The sequence below is a fragment of the Fringilla coelebs genome (assembly GCF_963513975.1).
Source record: "Fringilla coelebs genome assembly, chromosome: 3".
NCBI lineage: Eukaryota > Metazoa > Chordata > Aves > Passeriformes > Fringillidae > Fringilla > Fringilla coelebs.
Genome location: NC_140030.1, coordinates 82,029,405 through 82,050,088, shown reverse-complemented (window position 1 = coordinate 82,050,088; position 20,684 = coordinate 82,029,405). Strand labels below are relative to the sequence as shown.

The window sequence follows — 20,684 nt, the reverse complement described above, 5'->3', positions numbered from 1 at the left end:
TGTACAATTAAGTATTTTCTGGCCCATTAATACCTGTATTGTTGAATGCAGACTAGAGCTGTTGCTAAAAGGACCTGTATATTTTGGAATAGAGGACAAGTACCTATACCATTTCAGCTGTTGTATGTCTAGCCAACATCAATGTGAAAAGTGCAAATTGCAGTAGCCACAATGTCTTTAGCTTGGAGCCTAATCTAATGGGTTTTTGTAAAGTCTGTGCCTTGCTCGAGCAGTTTACTGAAGACAGCCCTGGGGAACATGGCTAATGTACCCAATTTCATGGTACTGTGTAGATCTCTCATTGCTCTAAAACCTGCAACCTGTATTTCTTTTGAGTTCTCTTTGCCTGTCTTGATTCTTGGAATGTTCCAGACACATGCCCCTAGGGAACCAACAGTGCCAAACTGCTTTCTCAACTTCTACCTGTCCTCACACTGATGCATCAGAAGAACATAATTATTTCCTACATTGAAGGTCTGGGCTGTGCCTTCTTCAACAGTACTTGGATGGGTCAGAAGTTCATATGCAAGAGCATACTTTAACTGCCATCTTCCTCCTCCTGGAGGGAATGCCTCATTCTGCAGGGATTCTGGTGGCATCAGCTGCATACTTTGGATGCCTGCTACTTACAGAAATCTGTAGATTAGGCACACACTGCTACATTCACAGATTATAAATGGTTTCCATTTTTGCAGAACAGTACTTCAATTACTCATTAATTTGGGCTCTATGATCCACTTTCCTGCATGACCAATCTGGTCCGTGAGTTAAAGGAAGCTGTTCCCTTGTAAGCAGAGCTTGTTAGGACAAATTCTTCATTTTTATTCCCCTTACTGACATCTTCAAGATGGTGAAGAGAAATTAAGCCTGAGAAGCCAGAGAGGTAGCCCGGGACCTTCCTTACAACAGATGTGATGTCAAAGTGCACCAGCAAAAAAGTCCCATTAAGATGCTCCATCCTGGCACCAGCCATGTGGCAGGTATTGTGAATAAGAGAATGAAGGCCCTGTTTAAATTTAAAGAACTTCTTACCTGCTTGAAGAAGGCATGCAGAAGAATTTTAGGACTAGTCTTGTGCTCCAAGGGAAAAAAAGTTCTTGTGGTTGTGATGTATGGAAATTATCCTCATTTACTGAGACAAGAGCTGTAAGGTTTTTGTGTTTTAAGGATTGCTGTTATCAGTATCCCATGTGGCTAAATCTTGAAAAGCAGTAATGAGTATGCAGGATGTTTGGTTTAGTTAGCAAACTAACTTAATTTATGTAATCCACTAAAAAAATACCCCCTTGTTCTGTTTGCTCAAGGGACTGTGAATGTGAGCCCATTATTCAAGACTGAGGACCATTACTGTTAACACTTATGAGAAGTGTAAAATAAGTGTCTATAATGATTTCTTGCTTCACTTCTTAAAGTTTTAATATCTCCTTAGTAAGTCTGAATACAGCTGTAATGCCTAATTAACCCCAGCTTTATTTCACAAGTCTGCTATAAACAGAAACTACAACAAGTGTCAGGGCAGGTAGGCAGCCTTTACAGTAAACAGTTCGGCTTAGGAGGAGATGTGCATGTTTTTCTTTAAACACAGAAAACGGTAAACACAAAGTCACCCAAAACCCCACACCTAGCCACCCACTCACCCTTTGCCAGACTCCTGACTGTTGTCAGGACCTTGCCCTGCAGAAGCATACCAGATTGTAGCCTTCATTTTATTGCTATTTGCATGGCAATTGTTAATCCTGAAGCTGCCATATGGCCCTGGCTGTCCATTCTTTTTCCAGATGGACTTGAATTATAGGCAGCAATTTTATCTGCCTAGTTTCTCAGAGACTCATGCAACAAAGATTCTGCAACTCATGTGGACCCCCACTGATTAGTTAGCATCTGAGCACCTTCCTGAAACACTTCTTTAAAAGATTCTAACCTTCCTTTTGAAGTCCATGAAAATTTGTTGCAGTCAAACATGTGGAAGAATGTGAGCAACTGGACAAGCCTGACATGCTGAAAAAAAGGTAAGTCTGTCATCTACACTTTTTAGAAAAATATGTTTGCTTTCCAGGTAGGTTTGAGAACCACCTTCATGAGACATCAACCTTTACAAGTGAAATTGAGGGTGGCTGACAGGATAGGCTCTATCTCCACACAGGTTCTCCAAGTGCTGTGTGGCATCTAATAGGAGAACTTTCAACTTTAGAAATTTGACAATACTCTCACTGGTCCCTCTGGAGCTTTCTCTGTACTTTTAGCAACAAAAAATGTTTTCTCTGTGATAAATACATTGTCTTGAATCCCAAATAAAATGAAGATTCTCCAAATAATACAACCTTACACAAACCCCTCTCTAGCAGGTGATCCTTACATCAACTGTCATCACTCCTCTGAGGTAGAGAACAGCTTTTCCTAGGGAAAAAAATCAGAATCAGTACACTTCTTTTTCTGTTTTAAGTAGGCCTAGCATGCTACAGAAACACTCAATTTCTCTAGAGATCTTCCACTCAGTGGTACTGGTTCATTTATTTATCTGTACATAGACACAGAAGAACACACGCCCCAGGACTGTAGTATCTCTTCCACCTAGAAAGATATGATCCTGGCACTGACTAAAGTGTAAATAACATGGGAGCAAACACCAGCCTCTCACTGCCAACAAGAACACAGATAACACAAAATCCCCAGTCCCAGGCTGCCTCCCCAGCTGCACTCCATTCCCATTAGTGAACAACGAAGCCCTGGCTTCTCCCAGCAGTATGGAATAGCTCCTGGACACATTCACAGACACAGAGATTTACCACTTCCAGGGCAGAGATTCCAGCTCTTTTGGGCCAAAGGCATGCTTCAGTTTGTAGTCTCATTAGAGAAAGATCTGTGTGAACATACTGGCACTCAAGGGTTCTCAGTAAATATCAAAATTATCAACAAGTGTCTTCACTTAGCAATGTTTATCCCAGAATATTGGTTCATACTTTCAAATAGGACCAGCCTCAGCTGTCACTGCAACCCACCACATTTTTCTATCACATACCTGGCTGCTTCCCAAAACTCCTTGGTCACAGAATGTCATTGTGAGTCTCCTACAGCACCAGCCACTTCCAGGCCCTCACCCAGCTTGTGCTAGGACGTTTGGAACAACTGCATTACTGTAAATTGATGTTGTTGCATTGTTACAGATCAGGCATCATGCAGTGGATACAGTGGTGAGGCTAGCAGTGGTTAAAATGCTCAATAATGCTAATTGCATGGGCGAACATTTCTTTAATATGGACAAGACTGAACAACCAAATTAAAATGTAGGTGATTATAAACACTCGAGCCTTGTCTATGCATAAAGAGACATCCTGATGGGTCTGGGAAAAAGGCAGTGAGGAACTGTGCAGGCAGAATAAGAGGGTTTTTTTTTCTTTTTCATTGCAATTTTGTATTTTTTTTTTTTAATTTCAATTGTTAAACTGTTCTTACCTCAACACATGAGTTGTCTCACTTTTACCTTTCCAGTTCTATTTCCCATCCTGCTGAGGGGGAATGAGTGAGTGGCTGTGGGTTGGTAGATTGTTGGCTGGGGTTAAACCATGACAGGCTGTTAGATAAAATTGGCTTTTTGAAACTCATGGAGCTTTATGTCTGAACATACAGCTGGTGCTCTCCTGTTCAACTTGCACATGCTCACATGTGTACAAGCTAAATGAGTGTAGCCAGTAAAAGGAGATTTACATTCAAAGAAATAACCATCAAGGAGGTCATCCTGATTTCATTAAGGGAATTTGAACTTCCATATTTATGTTAATCTGGTGAAACTTTCATAAGCAGACAAGCTCTATCTAAAGAGGACAAGACCTAGTTCTGCTGAATTTGGCAACGTGGGGTAATGCATTCCACTCTGCCAAAGCTTTCCAGCAGTAGGAAGAAATACCCATCAGTTTCTGCCAGTCCACCTCGGAAGCTGTGTTTGTCTTACTAGCTGCCTAGGCATGGGATTGTTTTCCCTCTGTCTGACAGAATAGTTATGGATCAGAAAAAAGCCACATCACGCAGCTGCCCCATGCTTCTGTTGCTTCCAGGGAGCACAGCTTGGGACCACAGACAGAGAATTCCATAAAGCTGTGAGTATTTCTGCCCTGAATCTGGGCAGGAATTCCTTACCCCAGCCTGTCTGGGCACACAGGCTGTTGGAGTCAGCTCCTGCACACTGATGTCTGTACTAAGTGACAAATCTGCTCTTTTGTTTAAACCTGGAAGAAGTCCTTGTACACAGCAAACTGTGTTCACCTGGAGCACCGACTTCAAGGCTCCATGAGCTCTGATGAATAGGGATGCCTTATCCCCGGCTCTCCAGGGCTGTGCTGCCAAGTCTGAATACCCCTTGATGGGCAGACACAGAAACTGAAGTGATCTGGGTCCAGTCATGAATCCTCCTGGATTTTCCTACTGGGTTACTCATGCAGTCAGAGCAGGAGACCAGAATGCACTGGAGAAAAACTCATTGCAGTAGACAGGGAAGGGCAAAGAGAGCTCTGTACCTTTCATGGCCAGTGAGCTGCAGCCACAGGATATGCAAGGTCTAGCCATGGCTCTGCTTCCCCAGCTGCACGTGAGCTGATGAGGAGAGGGATATAGGGACCAAATTGTGTCTTTCAAAGCAAACTACAGGTAGGTAACAAAGAGTTTTGAGGAAAATGGCAAGCAGATAAGCTAGTCATCAGCCCTCTGCAGTTGCTTCATAAAGAATATAATCAGTGTGGAATGATCTACTGCAAAGAGAAAAATGGAACAATAAAATTTTTGGAAATCTGCAAGCTCTGAGGCTCACTTTTAACCCTAAACTGTGGATAAAAGGACTGTATGAAATGTTTGAAGAGGAGCTGAAAAAGAGTTTCAGATGAAACAGATGCTCTGAGATCTGGAGTGCCTCCTGTTATAAAAATCTCAGGAACATACTGTGGTGAGACCTCTGACGCAGCTTATCACGAATGTAATTCTCTGTTTCTTAAGCACTGAGTTGAATTAGTTCACCTCATGTGAGCTGAGGGGCAGGAAAGAAAAGCCTGCTGCCTTCTACATCATCTTTCATTTAAGGCATTTACACATTCAAGACTATGATAGACTAGTGCCTGTGATGCCAGCTCTGTAGCTGATCTGCACTGCTATAATTTACTTCTGCAACAAGAAAGGATGCAGCATAAAAATGTGATGATATAAATGCTCTGCTGCTTGTTTCTCAAGGTTGCTTGGTCACTTTGCTATGCCATGGCTGCTTACCCCCTTCCACACCATCTGCCCTGTGTCCCTGGCTCCTAGGGTGAAGCAGGCACACACGCTGGTTTGGCACTTGATACCCTCCTTTGTCTGCTTTCTCACTTTGGCACGTGCTGGCCTATATTCCTCCTATTAATGCTATTATTTGCTAATACCATTAATACCACCTTCTCCCCTTTTCTGCCCAAAGATATTTACTGAAAGCAATTCTTTTGGAAGACATGTTTTTCCTTGGTAGCTAGAAGGTTCTTTGAAGAACATTTAAAAGAAATATTTTGCCCTTTAATATCTTCACCTATGTCTCTGTGCTCAGTGAAAATTGCTAGCAGCATTCCAGAGCCAATTCCTGGCGATTCAGGAGGCCCATAGAGGCAAGCAAGTTTTCTAGACAAGAAGCAGCCCGTATCTTTCTTCATTAGAGACTGTGACTGGCTGTTGTTACTCCAATGATTTTTTGCTCTGTTGCTGTTCTATGTAATATCTGCATTGCTAGGACTTGGTGCTTTGCAATTTATAGGTACTCCCAATTTTTCAGGCTTGTCTTTAGTTTTGGAGTTGCAATGAATACTTATTGTGCCTGAGAAACAGAAAATGGGATTCTGTCAAATTTCAGTATTTGAATTTATGAACTTAACCAAAATTGGCTGCATGCCTGTCATTGCAATGCATTCCACTGCATAAAATAATTGCAAACTTCTCCATGCAACCCTGCTCTATGAGTATATATATGTGCATGACACTGTATCCTTTATTACTTATGAAAAACACATCAATATTTTATTAATAAGCAGACATTGATTTTTACTGAGAACATAAAGATTTATGGAAGAAGGCAGAGCTGTGTGGCAGAAACTATGACAGCAGTTTCTAAAAAATCTATGGAATATTTTACATTTGAAATATAGAAAAAAATTCCATTCAAAGTGAATCCAAATAGACAATCCTTTGTGGAAAATAGATTTCTTCTGGTATTGAGCACAGGTGAATTTTAAAGACAGCTGGTTTGAAAGAGAATGAGACTCTCTCGAATTTGAACACAAGTGACTTCCTTTTATTTTATGGAGCTATTCAAGGAGGCTCTCAGTGGAATAAGGAGAGTAGAGGCTAACATCTGTGCAATGGCTCTGAGGCAAAAGGACTGCACCAAGCAAAGAGGGAGACATAGCCCTGTCAGGAGCACAGGAAGACCCTGCTGTTGTTTGCTGTAGGAAAAGGTATACTCAAAGTGGAATGATCTGGGTCTGGTGGTAACAGAAGGAAGCAGAAGCTGTAATAAAGACAGCCTGGAGGGTTCCCTGTCTGTGCTACACCACCTGGAACTAGGGGTTCTAGCAGTGACTGGGAAGTACTTATTTTCCAGTGTCAGTCTACTTTTACCCTGACATGGTAAATCTTGGGACTGATGTAGAAAATGTGGTATAGCAAGCACCCCAGCAGACAGCTCATACAGAGGAAATGCCCAGCCTTCATTGTCCATGACATCATGCTCAACAATTGTCAAGAGCAAGTAGAGAAGCACCCTACAGACATATACATCCCAGATACTATGGAAGGAACATTACCTATAGCACCAGAAGAACACATTTGGTCCATCCAGCTGATTTCCTCCTGTACTGCATGCATTAATAAACCTGGCAGAATACTCAGACTGTGGTGATGTGTGCTTTGCTCATGTGGGGGCTATACAAAAGGATAAAGGGACCTGATGTGTTTGAAGTACTTTGCTTTTTACTGAAAAGGCCCTATAGTTTGGTAAGGGGAAGAGAGCAAGAACTGGAATGGTTTTAGAGATGAAATATGTCAAACTGAGAAAGTTCTTGTGATTTTATTTGTAGCTCTTAATAATTAGCTGTTTCTATCTTCACAATTAATTCTTTGTCAGTATTACTACAAATGCCTTCAATTTCCTCACTGTCCCCCAATGGACTCCAGCTCATTAATATGCAGCTTTAAGCAAGTATCGGAGCTGTCACGCATTTCATATCTCCCCTAGGAAGCTTTTTAAAATTGTGAGTAAGACCTGATACTGAGACTTATTAGCACCAAACCTGGAAACAAAGCTTCTGTGCAGGAAGCGATGACTCTTCAAGTTACAGTTACTGTCACCTTTTTTATCCTGAAATTTATTAAAAATGTGAATACCTCAAAGCACTTCTTTGATGCAGCCAACATTTCCAGCTCTTAAAAACTGCTGTTTGTGGATAGAACTGGGCTTGTGCCAGCATCTCAGATTTGAGTGATGAAGCTGAACTTCTAGGTCAGATTTAATTGCACTCACACTGAGAAATACTCAGAAGAAATCTACTGAAGGCAGCAGAGAAATAGTACACCATGGCAAACACACTGCAGTATGATGGAGAAACTGGAAGGTTTTATACTTGTTAAAAGACAGGTCATAACAGTCCACAGATGTGTCATACCTAGATTGAGATCAAAATCCAGCCACAATGCTTTGAGACCAGCTTTAGCTTGAACCTCTGACACTTAAACCTGCATCCAAGGGCTTTGGCTCTTGCCCATTTACTCATAAATGTCAGAAGAGCCCCATGTTTTCATTTCTGTCTCAAATTAAGAACAACAATCAGTCTAACTTCTGAACTGCTAGCATAAATGATTTACCAGGACTAAGGTTAAGGCAGATTCCCATGACTACTGGCTACAATGACAGAAGAAATGCGTAGGCTTGAGAGCTGTGGAGCTGCCTGCCATTGGCATGTTGGGGATTCTGCTAATCACCTTTCATTAGTGACATATGTAGTGTAAGGTTTTTGTAACAGGAAACCAAACTGACTTCCACATTAGAGAGCCTAAAGAGAGAGAGAAAGCCATCTCTCAATGCTTCTCAGAGAGAAAATTGTTAGCCTAGAGAAAGGGTTATTAGCAGAGCTTCTGCTGGATTGACACTATTGTGTTCCATACTTGGTTCAGCATGAAATAACAAGAATGGGAAAGGTTTTAGCAGCAAAATATCTCAAACTAGAAAATTTGGAATATCTCTCAGCTTCCAAAATTGTTTACAATTCAGTAAAGTCTTTCTTGAAAACCAAAGTGCCAGTAAATACTGACACCTGTCAGGAAGGAGAGCTGATGCAACAGCAACAGAGCTATTGACCAACAAAGTTATAAACCTGCAAGCTGTGAGAGGTGCTCTCCAAATGCACCTTAACATTTCCCACAAACGTGAGACATGACGAAACGCAAATTTGCCACTGAGACTCGTAGGGCTCAAAGCTCTATTTTAGCATGTCCTGAGGTCCTCATTTCCTGGCTGGAGGTGTTCTGCCTTCTCACCAGACATGACCTTACTTCTCCACCTGGAACCAAACTCAGCCATGAGCTACGGACCGAGAAAGCCATCCTCCTCAAGATCCTGCTACGTGGAAGGCATCCGTTTCCGTCCTGCTGGGCTACTCCATCTGCTCCAGCACCCCTTCACCCGCGCTGCTGGCAGGCACCCTACCGGAGCCGTGAGTGTGAGCCCATCTCGTTTGGGATGATGCCGGAGCCCTCACCCAGCCGGGCTCTAAGAGTCCTGCGGAGAGCTCCGCCTGAGGAGAGGCGCAGCCCTTTGCCGCAGGCGGGGGTGTGTCCCGGCGGAGCCGCAGGCAGGGGGGTTCCCCGGAGCAGAGGCAGCGCCGCGCCTGTCCCGCTCCCGCTCCCGGTGCGGCCGCCGCTCCCGCCCGCGCGCTGCCGGCAGAGGGCGCGCGCCGCCCGCCGACGCCGCGGGGCCGCCTCAGCCCCTGCCCGGCCGCCTCAGCCCCGCGCCCGCCCCGGGCCGGGGGCTCCGAACTCGGCGGGCGGCGCCGGCCCGAGCCCGGGTCCTGCCGCCGGCGCCGGGGAGCAGCGCGGTCACTCAGCCCGCCTCGCCTCCCGCCGGACGGTGCCCGCCCCCCGCGCTCTCCCCGCCCGGCTGCCGGGGGCCGCGGAGCCGCCGTGCCCCTCTGCCCCGCCAGCCGCTGCCGCCCCGGCCCTGGGTCCGTGCGGGGAGCGGCGGCCGCGGGGCTGGCAGAGCTCGGCGTCCCGGTCCCGCCCGGGCCCGGCGCGCCCCTGCCCGCGGCGCTGGCGGCAGCGCGGCGCTGCGCCCGGGGCCACGGTCCCCGGCAGAGGACGTGGTTAGGCAGGCAGAGCTGGGGAATTCAAGGTCTGCCGGAAAACGAAGGAAATCTGCCAGCTCGGCACCGGGACTGAGGCCAGAGAACGAGCAGTTGTACACCGCAGTATGAGCACTAGCCCCAGGAGCGCCGCGGGGCCAGGGGAGGCTGTACAGCTCTGTGCCGCTGTGGGCTCGCACGGCGTTTCCCTGCCTTACCTTGTCATCCCTCTCACGTCTGCCTACGGAACAAACCACGGGATCTCCGCATGCGGATTTATGTGAAACCCATTCACATGCAACAGCAGCTGGGGTGCACCTCCTTTGTTTGCCCGTTCGTTCCGCTTTTTGGGGTCACCTATGTAAATGCACAGGGCACTAATGATGCAGCTTGGCTACCTTGGATGGCATCACTTGTGGCAGCGTTAGATTAATGCTTTCCTAAACACATCACGAATGGCTGTTCCTCTCTCAGAGTGACAACATAGCGAAGTAAAAACACAACAGAGCATCTTACACATCTTTACTACGGGTAGAGTATCTGTAAAGACATGCAAGCACTGGGAGATTCCTTGCTCAGCGATTCAGCAGGCTGGTTTTGTTTCTCATGGCTGTTGTGGCCCAGGTACACTAGGGATGCTGGAAGGATGCATTTATATGGAAGTAACAATAGGAGGTTGGAAAGGTGGATGCAAGTCCCCTGTGTGTCCTGCCCTCCCAGTTGCATCGACCTATCCATGTTATGATCCTATCAGGGGATCTGGCATTTAGCTCTTTATTGCCTCCATTTCTGAGAAAATTACCAACTTGTTTTGAGAGGGAAGATTTATTAGAGATGATTTTTCTATCTACAGGATTTGAAATAAAAAGGGATATGTAACAGATACACATGAACAGCAAATGGAAATCGTAATTAGAAAGGAAAGATTAACAGGGACACAAGTCTGTAGAATTTCATTGTTAAGAGATCAATTTATTATGCCCTTGACTGCAAGTTAAATTAATACACGTAAAATTACAACATGGAAAAGCGATGCCAGTGACTGTCATAAATACGGCTTGCTTTTCTTTCCTAGTTATTTAGGGAGGATTGGGAACACTTGTGAAATCACGTTCATTAAAGCCTGAATAGAGGCAACTAACCAATAACTGCGGTGGAAGCAACAAGGTTCTCCCCCCTCCTCGCACCCACCCGCCCTTTTCAAGAACGAGGGGAAATCACAGACGTCAATCAAGAAATACTGCAAAATAAAATGGACCCTCCCGGCAGCCGAGGCATCGCGCAGAGCAGCGGTGAGGCTCTGGCACTCTGCTGCCAGCCTCCGGTGCCGCCAGCCCTGCAGCTCCGCCGCTGACCGGGGAGCGCACGGGGCTCCGCAGCTCGGGTCTTTCCTTCCCTCCCTTCCAAAACTGTCAGGCACAAATGGGCAGGAGGATATTGGCTGCAAGGGGCGCGGAGGCTCCTCCCAGAGCCTGGATCCCGATATTTTTGGAGGATTTCTTCTAACTCAGTTACAAACCTTGGTGAAGGGAACAAGTTGCCGCTGTAGCGGAGGCAGAAAGCGCCTCTGCTTGAGGGGAGCGCGGCTCTCGCTCCTTCTTTCGCCTTCCCAAGGCTGCCTTGGATGCTTTACCTCACTTGCACTAGGATGAGAGCTGTGCTGCCTATTGGGGGGGACGGTTCCTGATTTGGATGTTGCTATTTTTGTGAAAACAAGGATTGTAAGGGAATGAAAGGGGAGACAATGAAGAAAAACCGACCGGGAGAGAACCCCAGCCCCAAGCGTTTTCCCGAGAACTGACGGGTGTTTTGGGGCTGAGCGATCCCGTCGGAGGCGGCGGAGGGAGCAAGCCTGCCCGCTCCGCAGGGGACTTCCCGGGACCGGCTATTCCCTTCGGATGCGGACTGGGAAACCTGTAGGAAATTCTCCCGCCGCCCAGCGAAGCCACCATGAATTCAGTGGCTGGAAATAAGGAGAGGATTGCGGTCACAGCGCGGAGCAGAAAATATGGGGTAAGTTGTCGGCGCCGGGTCGGTTCGGAGCGGTGGTCACCACAGTGCCGGGGCTCCTGCGGCTCCCTCCCGGCGGCTGCCGGCGATCGTCCCCCGGCTCCGCGCAACTTCCGCGGTGCGGGGCGGCGGCGGCTCGGGGAGCCCCGCGGAGGCGGGCGCGGCGCGGGAGCCACAGCGGGCGCGGAGCGTCCGAGCGAAACTTGCCGGCGCCACCGGGCCTCCCTGCCTGACCCGCTGCTCCTTCTCCCGCTCCAGGTGACCGACCCCTGCTCCCCCACCAAGCCCGCCGCCCCCTTCTCCCCCGAGAGCTGGTACCGGAAGGCGTACGAGGAGTCCCGGGCAGGCGGTCGCCCGGCGCCGGAGGGAGCTGGCTCTGCCCTGGGCTCCTCTGGCACTCCGTCCCCCGGCTCCGGCACCTCTTCGCCGGGCTCCTTCACCGGCTCGCCGGGACCCGCCTCGCCCGGCATCGGCACCAGCTCCCCCGGCTCCCTGGGCGGCTCGCCGGGCTTCGGCACCGGCTCGCCGGGCTCCGGCAGCGGCGGCGGCTCCTCGCCGGGCTCGGACCGCGGCGTCTGGTGCGAGCACTGCAATGCCCGCCTGGCGGAGCTGAAGAGGCAGGCGCTGAAGCTCCTCATCCCCGGGCCTGTCAGCAGCAAGGTGAGCGTGGGGCCGGGGGAGGCGGGGAGGTCCTTGTGCCCTGTGCGGTCCCCGGCAGCCGCCGGGGCTGTCGGTCCCCTGGGTTCCCCTCTGCCGGCGTCACCGCCGGGCGCTTTGAGATTTATTTGTGTTCTCCCCCTTCTTGGTCTTGTTCCCTTTTTCCATCCCCTCCTTCTGCTTCACGTGTAGCAGCGTGCCTCCGTCTCCGGAGGGCTGCCTGGCTTCAGGAGCATCTGTGATAGTTCTTTCGGCGTGCTTTTCTCCGTCTTTCACTGTATTGGCAGTGATTCTGTGCTATTTCCTGAGCTTTTTTAAATTTTTTTTTTTTGGTGGTGGGGGTGAGTAAGGGTGGGAATATTACATCAGAGTTACTGGTCCCTTGCCCTTTTGCTATCTTTGATTCCTACAGGATGGATTTTCAAATCGTCCTTAGACTTGGCAGCCGACTCAGTAGTGAGGTGTGTACGTATGGTCTGATGCCAGTGGTTTCTACTTCCATTGAGGGAGAAACCCTTCTGTAGGTCCGGGTTCACACGAGGCGTTGAAATGCTCTGTGAGCCCAAAGGTCACTCAGTGAGGTGGTGGCAGACCATGGCATTGAACCCAGTTCTCCCAGGTGTCTTTAGGCAGAAGGATAGCTTGGTGATGCTTCTCTTATAGAGAAGTGTCAGATTTTTTTTTTTTACTCCCCATAAGACTTGAAAATACTTGAAGCTGCTGGACTCTGAACGTTGGGTTGAATAATCCTGTGCTGAAAGAGGATGTAAGCATTGCTGACATTTGGTCTCACATTTTAAGAACTGACTCATCCTGAATACAGTTGGAAACCTGCTTCCTGCCTCTCTTGGGGTGTTTGGTACCTCCAAAGGCATAGCCTGAAATTCCTTGGTTTTGTTTTGTTTGGCTTTTTTTACCTTTTTGTTGTGGATATAAGATTAAGGCTAACCGCTCTAAATGAGTGACCAGCAGCCCTTGGCTGACCTCATGCTACTAGAATAGTAAGCATTGGGTTCCTCCATAGCAACCCTGTGAGTGTTGTATTGTGAATGGTTCTGCAGCTCCTGGAATGTAGTACAATGCAATTTTGTTTGCCTTGTTGGGTCCAGGTACTATCAAATGATAATATTTACTCTTCCACTTCAAAGAGTTTTCATTAGTGGTTACAATAAAGAGGTATCATGGAAAAGAGCCGACTGCTGGGAGAGGGTCCCTGGTATTACTGTTGTGTTGTACTCTCCATGATTTATTTATGTGCTCTTTGAGAGGGAGTTGGTGCTCTCATGAACAAAAGACTCAAGGGCTGGTTGTTACCTTGTCTCAAGAGCTGACTTAACTGAATTATTCATGAACAGGGAAAGGTGGATCAACCAAAATTAATAGTAAATTTAACCATTAATACATGGTTGATTCACTTTAAAGTGGCCCTGTACCAAAATCTTGTCAAATTTCAGGCTGTGAGATTTGACAGTAACTACCAGCTGTGAGTATAGGTGGGAAATTACTGATACAGATATGGGAGACATCAGAATAACTGAGATTAGGGGTGGAGGGGAGGATGCAACTAACATCAAGGCATGGTGTTAAATAGAAATGGACTGATTTTTGTCACATAAATGTTTGCAGAGGTTTCCTTTACTGCAATAGTGATTGACATTCACCATCCTAGCCTTCCTGAGAGGTTACTGTGGTGTTCCTGCTGCTATTTGTTCTGCTGTTCATTTAGTTTAGCTGGTGGTGTCATACAGGCCAGTCTTGATTTAATCAGAAGCCTTTCAGCCTCCTTACCTATGTTCTTTTTTGCTTCTTATGCCTCCTTTCCAAACCTTCCACTTCTCTGGGGGTGCCACTGACAAAAGTGGAATGCTGTCCAATCTGCATTTAGGAGTGAGGGAGGAGGCACAAGTAAGGTGGTCTCCATGGGCTTGGGTGACCCTCTGCCCTATTTGCTATGCTTCGTAGTACTTGCAGGCTCAGTCTTGTTGAGGTGCTCTTGTTGTGAGTTGGCACACGGCTCCTTTCTGTGGTGGGTGCTGCTGGCTGTGACTGATTGCAGAAGCATCTCTTTCTCTCATCCTTTCTGGCTTGTGACTGCTAGGAACTTTCTGGGCTTGTGATTTTTGCCTTCAGCAGGTGCTGCCCAGTACAGTGAGGCTCTGGACTGGATGATGTGGGACAAAACCATCATGGCTGGTGCCACTGACTTCTTTGATTAGAGTATACTCTGGTGGTCTAAAAGTTTGTTTTTCCTGGTGTTATAGGATGGCCTTATTAGTGTCTGCTTTGAGGAGAGCAAGGTGCTGGCATGAGCTCTGCTGGTTCAGTCAGGGCCTGTGAGCTGCCTCTGTGTGTGCCATAGTAACACTCTGGGAGTCCCTTCTAAGGATGAGATATACAGGGTTTCTCAAAAATATGGAAACCTGCTTGTGTCTGGGGAAAACTGGCTTTGGTTTGGATTAAGACTGAAGTCTAACCACACTGTGTTAATGTAACTGGCATTTTTTCAGGGTCCTTGAGGTCTGTCCTTGATTGCTGCTATGGAAATAGGGGTTTTTTGAGTGTGGAATGGATCCTGCCACTTGAATTAAATGGAAGAAGGAGCAGATCATATTCCTGATTCTGGGTATTCCCTCAGAACTTGCAAAGCATTCTACAACTCAAGACTCTGGTGTCCATAGGACACAGCTAATTGATGATATTCCTTTATTAGAACTATTAAATGAAGCATTTAAAATGTCTGTCATCTTTTAGTCAGTCAGGTATGACATATTTTCTCTTGTTGCTGTTGAAGACAGCCTAGTATTATGGTATTATGAGCACTATGGTATTATAAGTGCAGTCTGTAGCACCTGTTTCCCATTTATGCTGTATTTAGAAATGCTCATCATCTGGTATAGTGTGTGTTGCAGAACAAGCAGAATATGAGAGTATCTGTGTTTTAATGTGTATCTAGTAGCAGATATTGGAATCTGCAGTAACCTATCCAAATGTGAACCTACATTGATATTTCTGACAGTGTGCAGTCATGTAAAGGTTTGTATATATCTGTCAAGTGTAATAGTGTGCTTAATTGCTTCATAAACAGACCAGGCTTTATGCATGAAGCTATGTACTGAAGCTTTTCATTTGATTGAGAAAAGGCCACACTTAAGCTAGAGCAAACTGCTTCTGACTAGGCCATTGTTGGTGTTGCAGTGTTTAGCTTTCCATTCTAAATAGAAACATTCTCTCCTAATACATCAACAGGATGGAAACTTTGTGGTTTGGTTTGTTTTTTTTTTTGTGAGGCACGAAGGTGAAGAATATGTAATTATAGTTATATTAATTTATTTTAGCCATTTAAAATGCCAGGTTCCCTGCCAATAGCAAAAAGAATAGTGCTAAAAGCTTATTGTTTCTTTTTCCTCCTCTTGTGGTACAGATGTGACTTAATGATGTTCAGCAATTACGTGCCTAGGAGGGGTTATATTTTATGTGAATTAAATCTTATTGTAACCCCCAAGCGAAGCAGGCCTGTGGGAATTGACTAGCACAGGTGTTTGATATAGTTGCACACTGCAGTTTGGGACTGAGGGCATCTTGGAGCTTTTGGTGCCTGTTGTTTGTGGGGTTTATGTTGCATGATGATAAAGATATCTCAAATTACTAATACAGTTTTTTTTAATGCTAAGCTTTTTCTTAGGCTATATTTTTAGAAGAGCATCAGACAAAGTTCTAGCATAGAAATTTATGGCATCATATTCCCAAATTTATGAAAATTTCTGCAAAATCAGTTTGCTTTGAATTCAAGCCTGTGATATCACCTGTCTTCAATGAACACCTCACAGGCATCTAACAACTGAAGAGTTGCTATATTGATGTGTAACAAATTATGTGTGCTGATAATCCATGGAATGTTTATAAGAATGCTCACAAGCTGACAGTTATAAACTTCTTAGTACGTGGTTCCAAAAATCCTGAATACAGCCTTTAAACTGAGCAAATTTGAGTGTGTAGACATGAATTGCTGCCTGGGAATATTGTGGTTGGGTCAGGAAATAAGGGTCTACTATAAATGGTAAGGATGGATAGCACTGATGTTGTTAGGTGGTTTATATTGTGGAGCTCCCCTTACCTAAAAAGTCTGTGCTTCTGAGAATAAGAATTGGGTAAATTCTGAGCACAGTCTTTTCCAACCCTCTGAGCACAAGAGGGAAAGAAAGAACTGGCATTCAGGGTATAGCTTTGTTTTGGGTTTTTTTTCCCATTTATTGGCACTATCAGATTTTTTTTTTTTTTGCTTATGTATTATTGAATTAGTCTTATTCAGTGGTCAAAGACTTGACTCATAATTATTAATAATGAAGAAAGCCCTGAAGGTGATATAATGAAAAATAGGTTTCTGTTAGCTGGTAGCTACTTTAGAAATATTCCCAGTAGAGACAGGACGGTAATAAACCCTTCCTCAAAGCTTAGCAAGTGGCAGAATAATGGAATTTCATTTCTACCCAGACCTTTAATTTGTGAACAAGCACGGCCAGTCTGTATAGTGACTTAATTCACTGTGCAAAAAAATCTCAGGCACCTAATCATTTCATCCCAACTCATTGTAATGCAGATAGGATTATTGCATTAGAAATGTGATTTTAAATGGCCTGAGGCAGTAATTTGTCAGCATTTGGGAGGATTAGCTTCATTAAAGTTTAGGCAACAACAACCATTCTTTTGTGTTGCATCACAGGTCACAATACCAAACATTTGGCATAACCCATCAGTGAATCTTCTTACAATTGTGTGCTTCCTGGGAAGTGGGGAAGCTGAGCTACTTCACTTGCACTGGAATTCCAGCTGCTTGCAGAGGTCTAGAGGAGGCAAATGGATATGCCTTTGCTGCTGATGAATTAATATAAGCCCTTTTCTAGGAGCAGCTGGAAGTCTTGAGGCTGCAATCCGCAGTGTCAACATGTGAAATAATATAACTATTTCTTTTGAGCTTGCAAATGTCTTTGAGGTAAGGGTGAAGATGCTGTGTGGTAAAGACTGCTCTTCAGGAAGCTGTCAAGGCCATTAGCTCTGCAGCTTTCTCTATGGGATGAAAAAGGCTTGTCATTCCTAAGTGCATTGGAAATTAGAAACTGGCCTATGGTTATATTTCATGAATTGAAACTATAGTGTTTCCCATCAGAAAAGAAAACACTTTTAGACCACAGATAGAGCTCTTGAGGGTGAAGAGGGAAGTACTGATGAAGTAAATCTCTAGGGAGGAGAATTTTTTTTTCTTTTTTTGTGCAAAGACTTGGCTGTGAGTCTGAAAACATCATGTTCAGAAATAGAGTCAATGCTGAGTCTTTAATTGGCCTCTTCATGCTAGGTGATAAAACGTCTTCAAGGTGTTTTATGCATGCCATGAATGCTGCGCTGATGTCCAAAATCACCTTGTACCTTCAGATAGTCTTACATTTCCTTAGAAGTGAATGTTGTGCCATCCGCAGAAATCTTGCATAATAAGCATAGGACTTTGGCATATAGTTTTGGAAGGGGAAAAGGAACAAAATTGTCCATCTGAGTTCTCCAGACAGTGTTTGAAAAAATGTCACACATTACCAGTGTGGGCCATGGGCATGTAATGGGAGTCACGCTGGCATCAGCAGATTATTAAAACATTGCAGGGCTGAAAGACACGGTGGTTTTGCCACATCAGCAGCACATATCCTTTGACATCGTGTAATTGGGATGCTTCCAAGCTCTGAACCTGCAGCACCACAATAAACTTGACTGTCATGCTCTACACAATGATGTAGTCAGAGCTGCAGCATTCTATAACACGAGGTCCACGTGTCAAAAGCACGAGAGATGTTCTAAGGTAAATTGCTAGCTTACATCTTACAAGTGTCATCTGTGGCTTGAAAGGCATTGATGTCGTTAAAATGGAGGAAAACAGGCATACACCTTCCCCTCCTGCCACTGAATAAATTATCCTTAGCCCACAGTATCTGTTGCTGAAGCTGCAATTCAAGAAGTATCCCAGTTGCAGAAAGGAAGACTGTTTATCAGGGGATTGTTACAAATTACAGCTTGCTTAATTCAAATTAAACACACAAAGTAGTATCCTAAGAGCAGGAAGTTTAGGAGAACGCAATGACTTGTATTGCCCATTTTTATTTTCAATTACTTTCTATGCAATCTTCCTACATTAAACCAGGTTTGGTTTTGTTCTTTTTCCTTTTTCATAACTATGAGCCTAGTGAAGCTGCTAAGAATTGTGTTTGTCTCTGGCTTTGAAACCTAAGATATATAATCAAACTTAGTACAGACCAGACTTTTTTTGTGCAGTTATAATATCTTGTATCATCTACAATCAGGATATGAATCTGCTAATGCTTCTTTTCCCTCCACTCTCCTGCTCAGAAAATTTTACAGTGTAGGTTAATATTTTGATGAGACAGTATTTGAAGTTTCTTTGAGTAAAATTAGATTAACACAAGACACTTCATAGAGCACGGGAGAATTGACTGAACTGTTTTGAACTTGTCACAAGGGCTGAAACTCTGCAAGACACACCAGAATCTGAAAATTCTTTCCCATGTATAACATGACTGTTTCTTCAGTCTGGATCTGAACCTTGTCAGACTAGTGACTTGCATGAAATTGACCTTAGTGAGGGCATTTGGAATTCAGGAAAATGACGAGGATTTAATTTAGGCCACAGCTCCATGTATGATATGGCTCTAACCAGGGAATACTTGTGTACCTTCAAAGCAGCAGGCATGCTGCTCTGGCAGAGCAGGTCTAAGACATCCTGGCCCCTTGTGGGCTTCCCATGTGCCTTTCCTTTATCCTCTCCATATGAAGGTCATAAGTTAGCATCACTGCAGGTTTCCTGTGTGAATACACAGTGATTGCTCCCTGCCTTAGTTCTTATAAAAATGATAGATAGTTCAAACACATTCAATAATGCTTCTTTCTAAACTCAGATCCTTTTGATCAGGGAGTGACTAGATGTGCTATTACAGCAGCAGATGCAAGGAGCCAGTGATCTCTGAGAAAGCTACTGATGAGAGCAGCACAATGCATCCAACCGTAGCCTCCATTGTAACTGGAGTACAGAATACAGGGATTACTTTACAAAAGAGGCAGTCAAAGAAAATATGGTACCAGCTATACAAAAGAATCAGTCTTAAGGAATTGGTGTGTTCAATTGCAGCTTGAATTTATTGCTGTGGTGTCAGAATTCAATTTTTTTAATTTAAAATAAAACTGCATGGTAAGGCTGTTAAAAACTACTTACTATTTCAGTGTTGGTATACTTCTTAAAAATTATTTTTGTCTTCAACTGTATTTATTTTTGTCTGTCATGGTTTAACCCCAGGTAGTTGCTTGCTGTCTCCCACACCAGTGGGACTGGGGAGAGAATGGGAAGGGTAGAAGCTGGAGAACTCATGGATTGAGATAAAGAGTTTATTAAGGAAATCAAAAGCCATGCACAAAAGCAAAACAGAACAAGGAATTAATTCACTACTTCCTGTGGGCAGCCATCTCCAGGAGAGCGGGGCCCCATCACACCTAAGGGTGACTGGGGAAGACAAACACCATCTTTCCACTTGTCTTCAGCACAAAATGCTATCCAAAACACAGCCCTGTACCAGCCACTGAGAAGAAAATTAACTCTTCCCCAGCTGAAACCAGCACATTGTCATAAGGATCTTCTGTTCAATCTGTATTAAATCACTTAGTGTGTGGTTGATCTTGATTTTTTTTATATAAGACATTTTCTGTTTTATGGGGGGAAGGAGAAAAGACTTAATTCTGAAGAAACTTCAGACTGATTTCCTCTTCTCAGCTTTTGTCTGAAACTCTATTTGGTAGTAGTGTTTGTGGGTTTGAAAATAATAAATTGCCCGGGAAATTCTCCTCAAGAGACCTGAGGAAACCAATGGGATATTAAGCTAGATTTGGTTTGCAATTCACCATGAAAGCAAAGGCCTTTCCTCGGAAGGAACTGGACACTTCTAGACAAAGCACTTGTTAATATGAAATTTTTGTATTGCATGTTTTAAGTTGTTACACCTTTCTATTAAACAAAGAAGGGCTGAATCTTCTCACTTGGTTGCTCTTCAAATAAGAGAGCTTAACTTACAGGCCACATGGTATCTGCTTTGTTAGTGTCTGGTCAATGATCTTATTCAACAGATTTTGTGATTGAGGAAGAAAGTGTCAAATGTCTTTGAAAAATTACTTTATTCTAGTAAAAACTGATCCAAGCCCAATTGAGTGTGCATCTGGAAAACACTTTAAATTTCTTGCTGGTAGTATGTGTCAAAGGAACTGTGTATACTGAATGGAGGATATCTGTATCCAGTGCAATATGACTGATGTAAAACATCCATCTAGCTCTAGGAAAGCTAGCTTCCTCTTCTGTAGGAAAATTCTTAATTTGGAATACAGTCTGTATTTTGGCTTCCAAATTGCCTTCAAGTGGAACTTGCTTTATATGTATATGTTCCGTACAAATTTGTTTTGACCTGTGGATTTCTTATGATCTATTAATAGCAAGCCTCTACTCTATTTCCCTATGATCCCCACATCATATATAGTTTGATGTGATCATTTACTTGCACCTGAGTATTCACAACAGCTTCTCTATTCCACAGATTTGCACTGAAACAAAATTCTACTCACATGAATGTTTGGGGAAAAGCA

The 20,684-nt window shown here is 44.7% G+C and overlaps 1 protein-coding gene across 1 annotated transcript in view; it reads left to right on the top strand.

The window, feature by feature from the left end:
• Positions 1-11,288: 11,288 nt before the first annotated feature.
• KIF26B (kinesin family member 26B) overlaps positions 11,289-20,684 on the top strand; it is a gene marked incomplete at its 5' end in the record, with an annotated part of 268,074 nt that continues 258,678 nt past the window's right edge. The window contains 2 exons of the mRNA XM_084203673.1: positions 11,289-11,351; positions 11,607-12,008. Coding sequence (XP_084059799.1) covers positions 11,289-11,351; positions 11,607-12,008 — 465 coding nt within the window. The remainder of the gene's footprint in view (positions 11,352-11,606; positions 12,009-20,684) is intronic.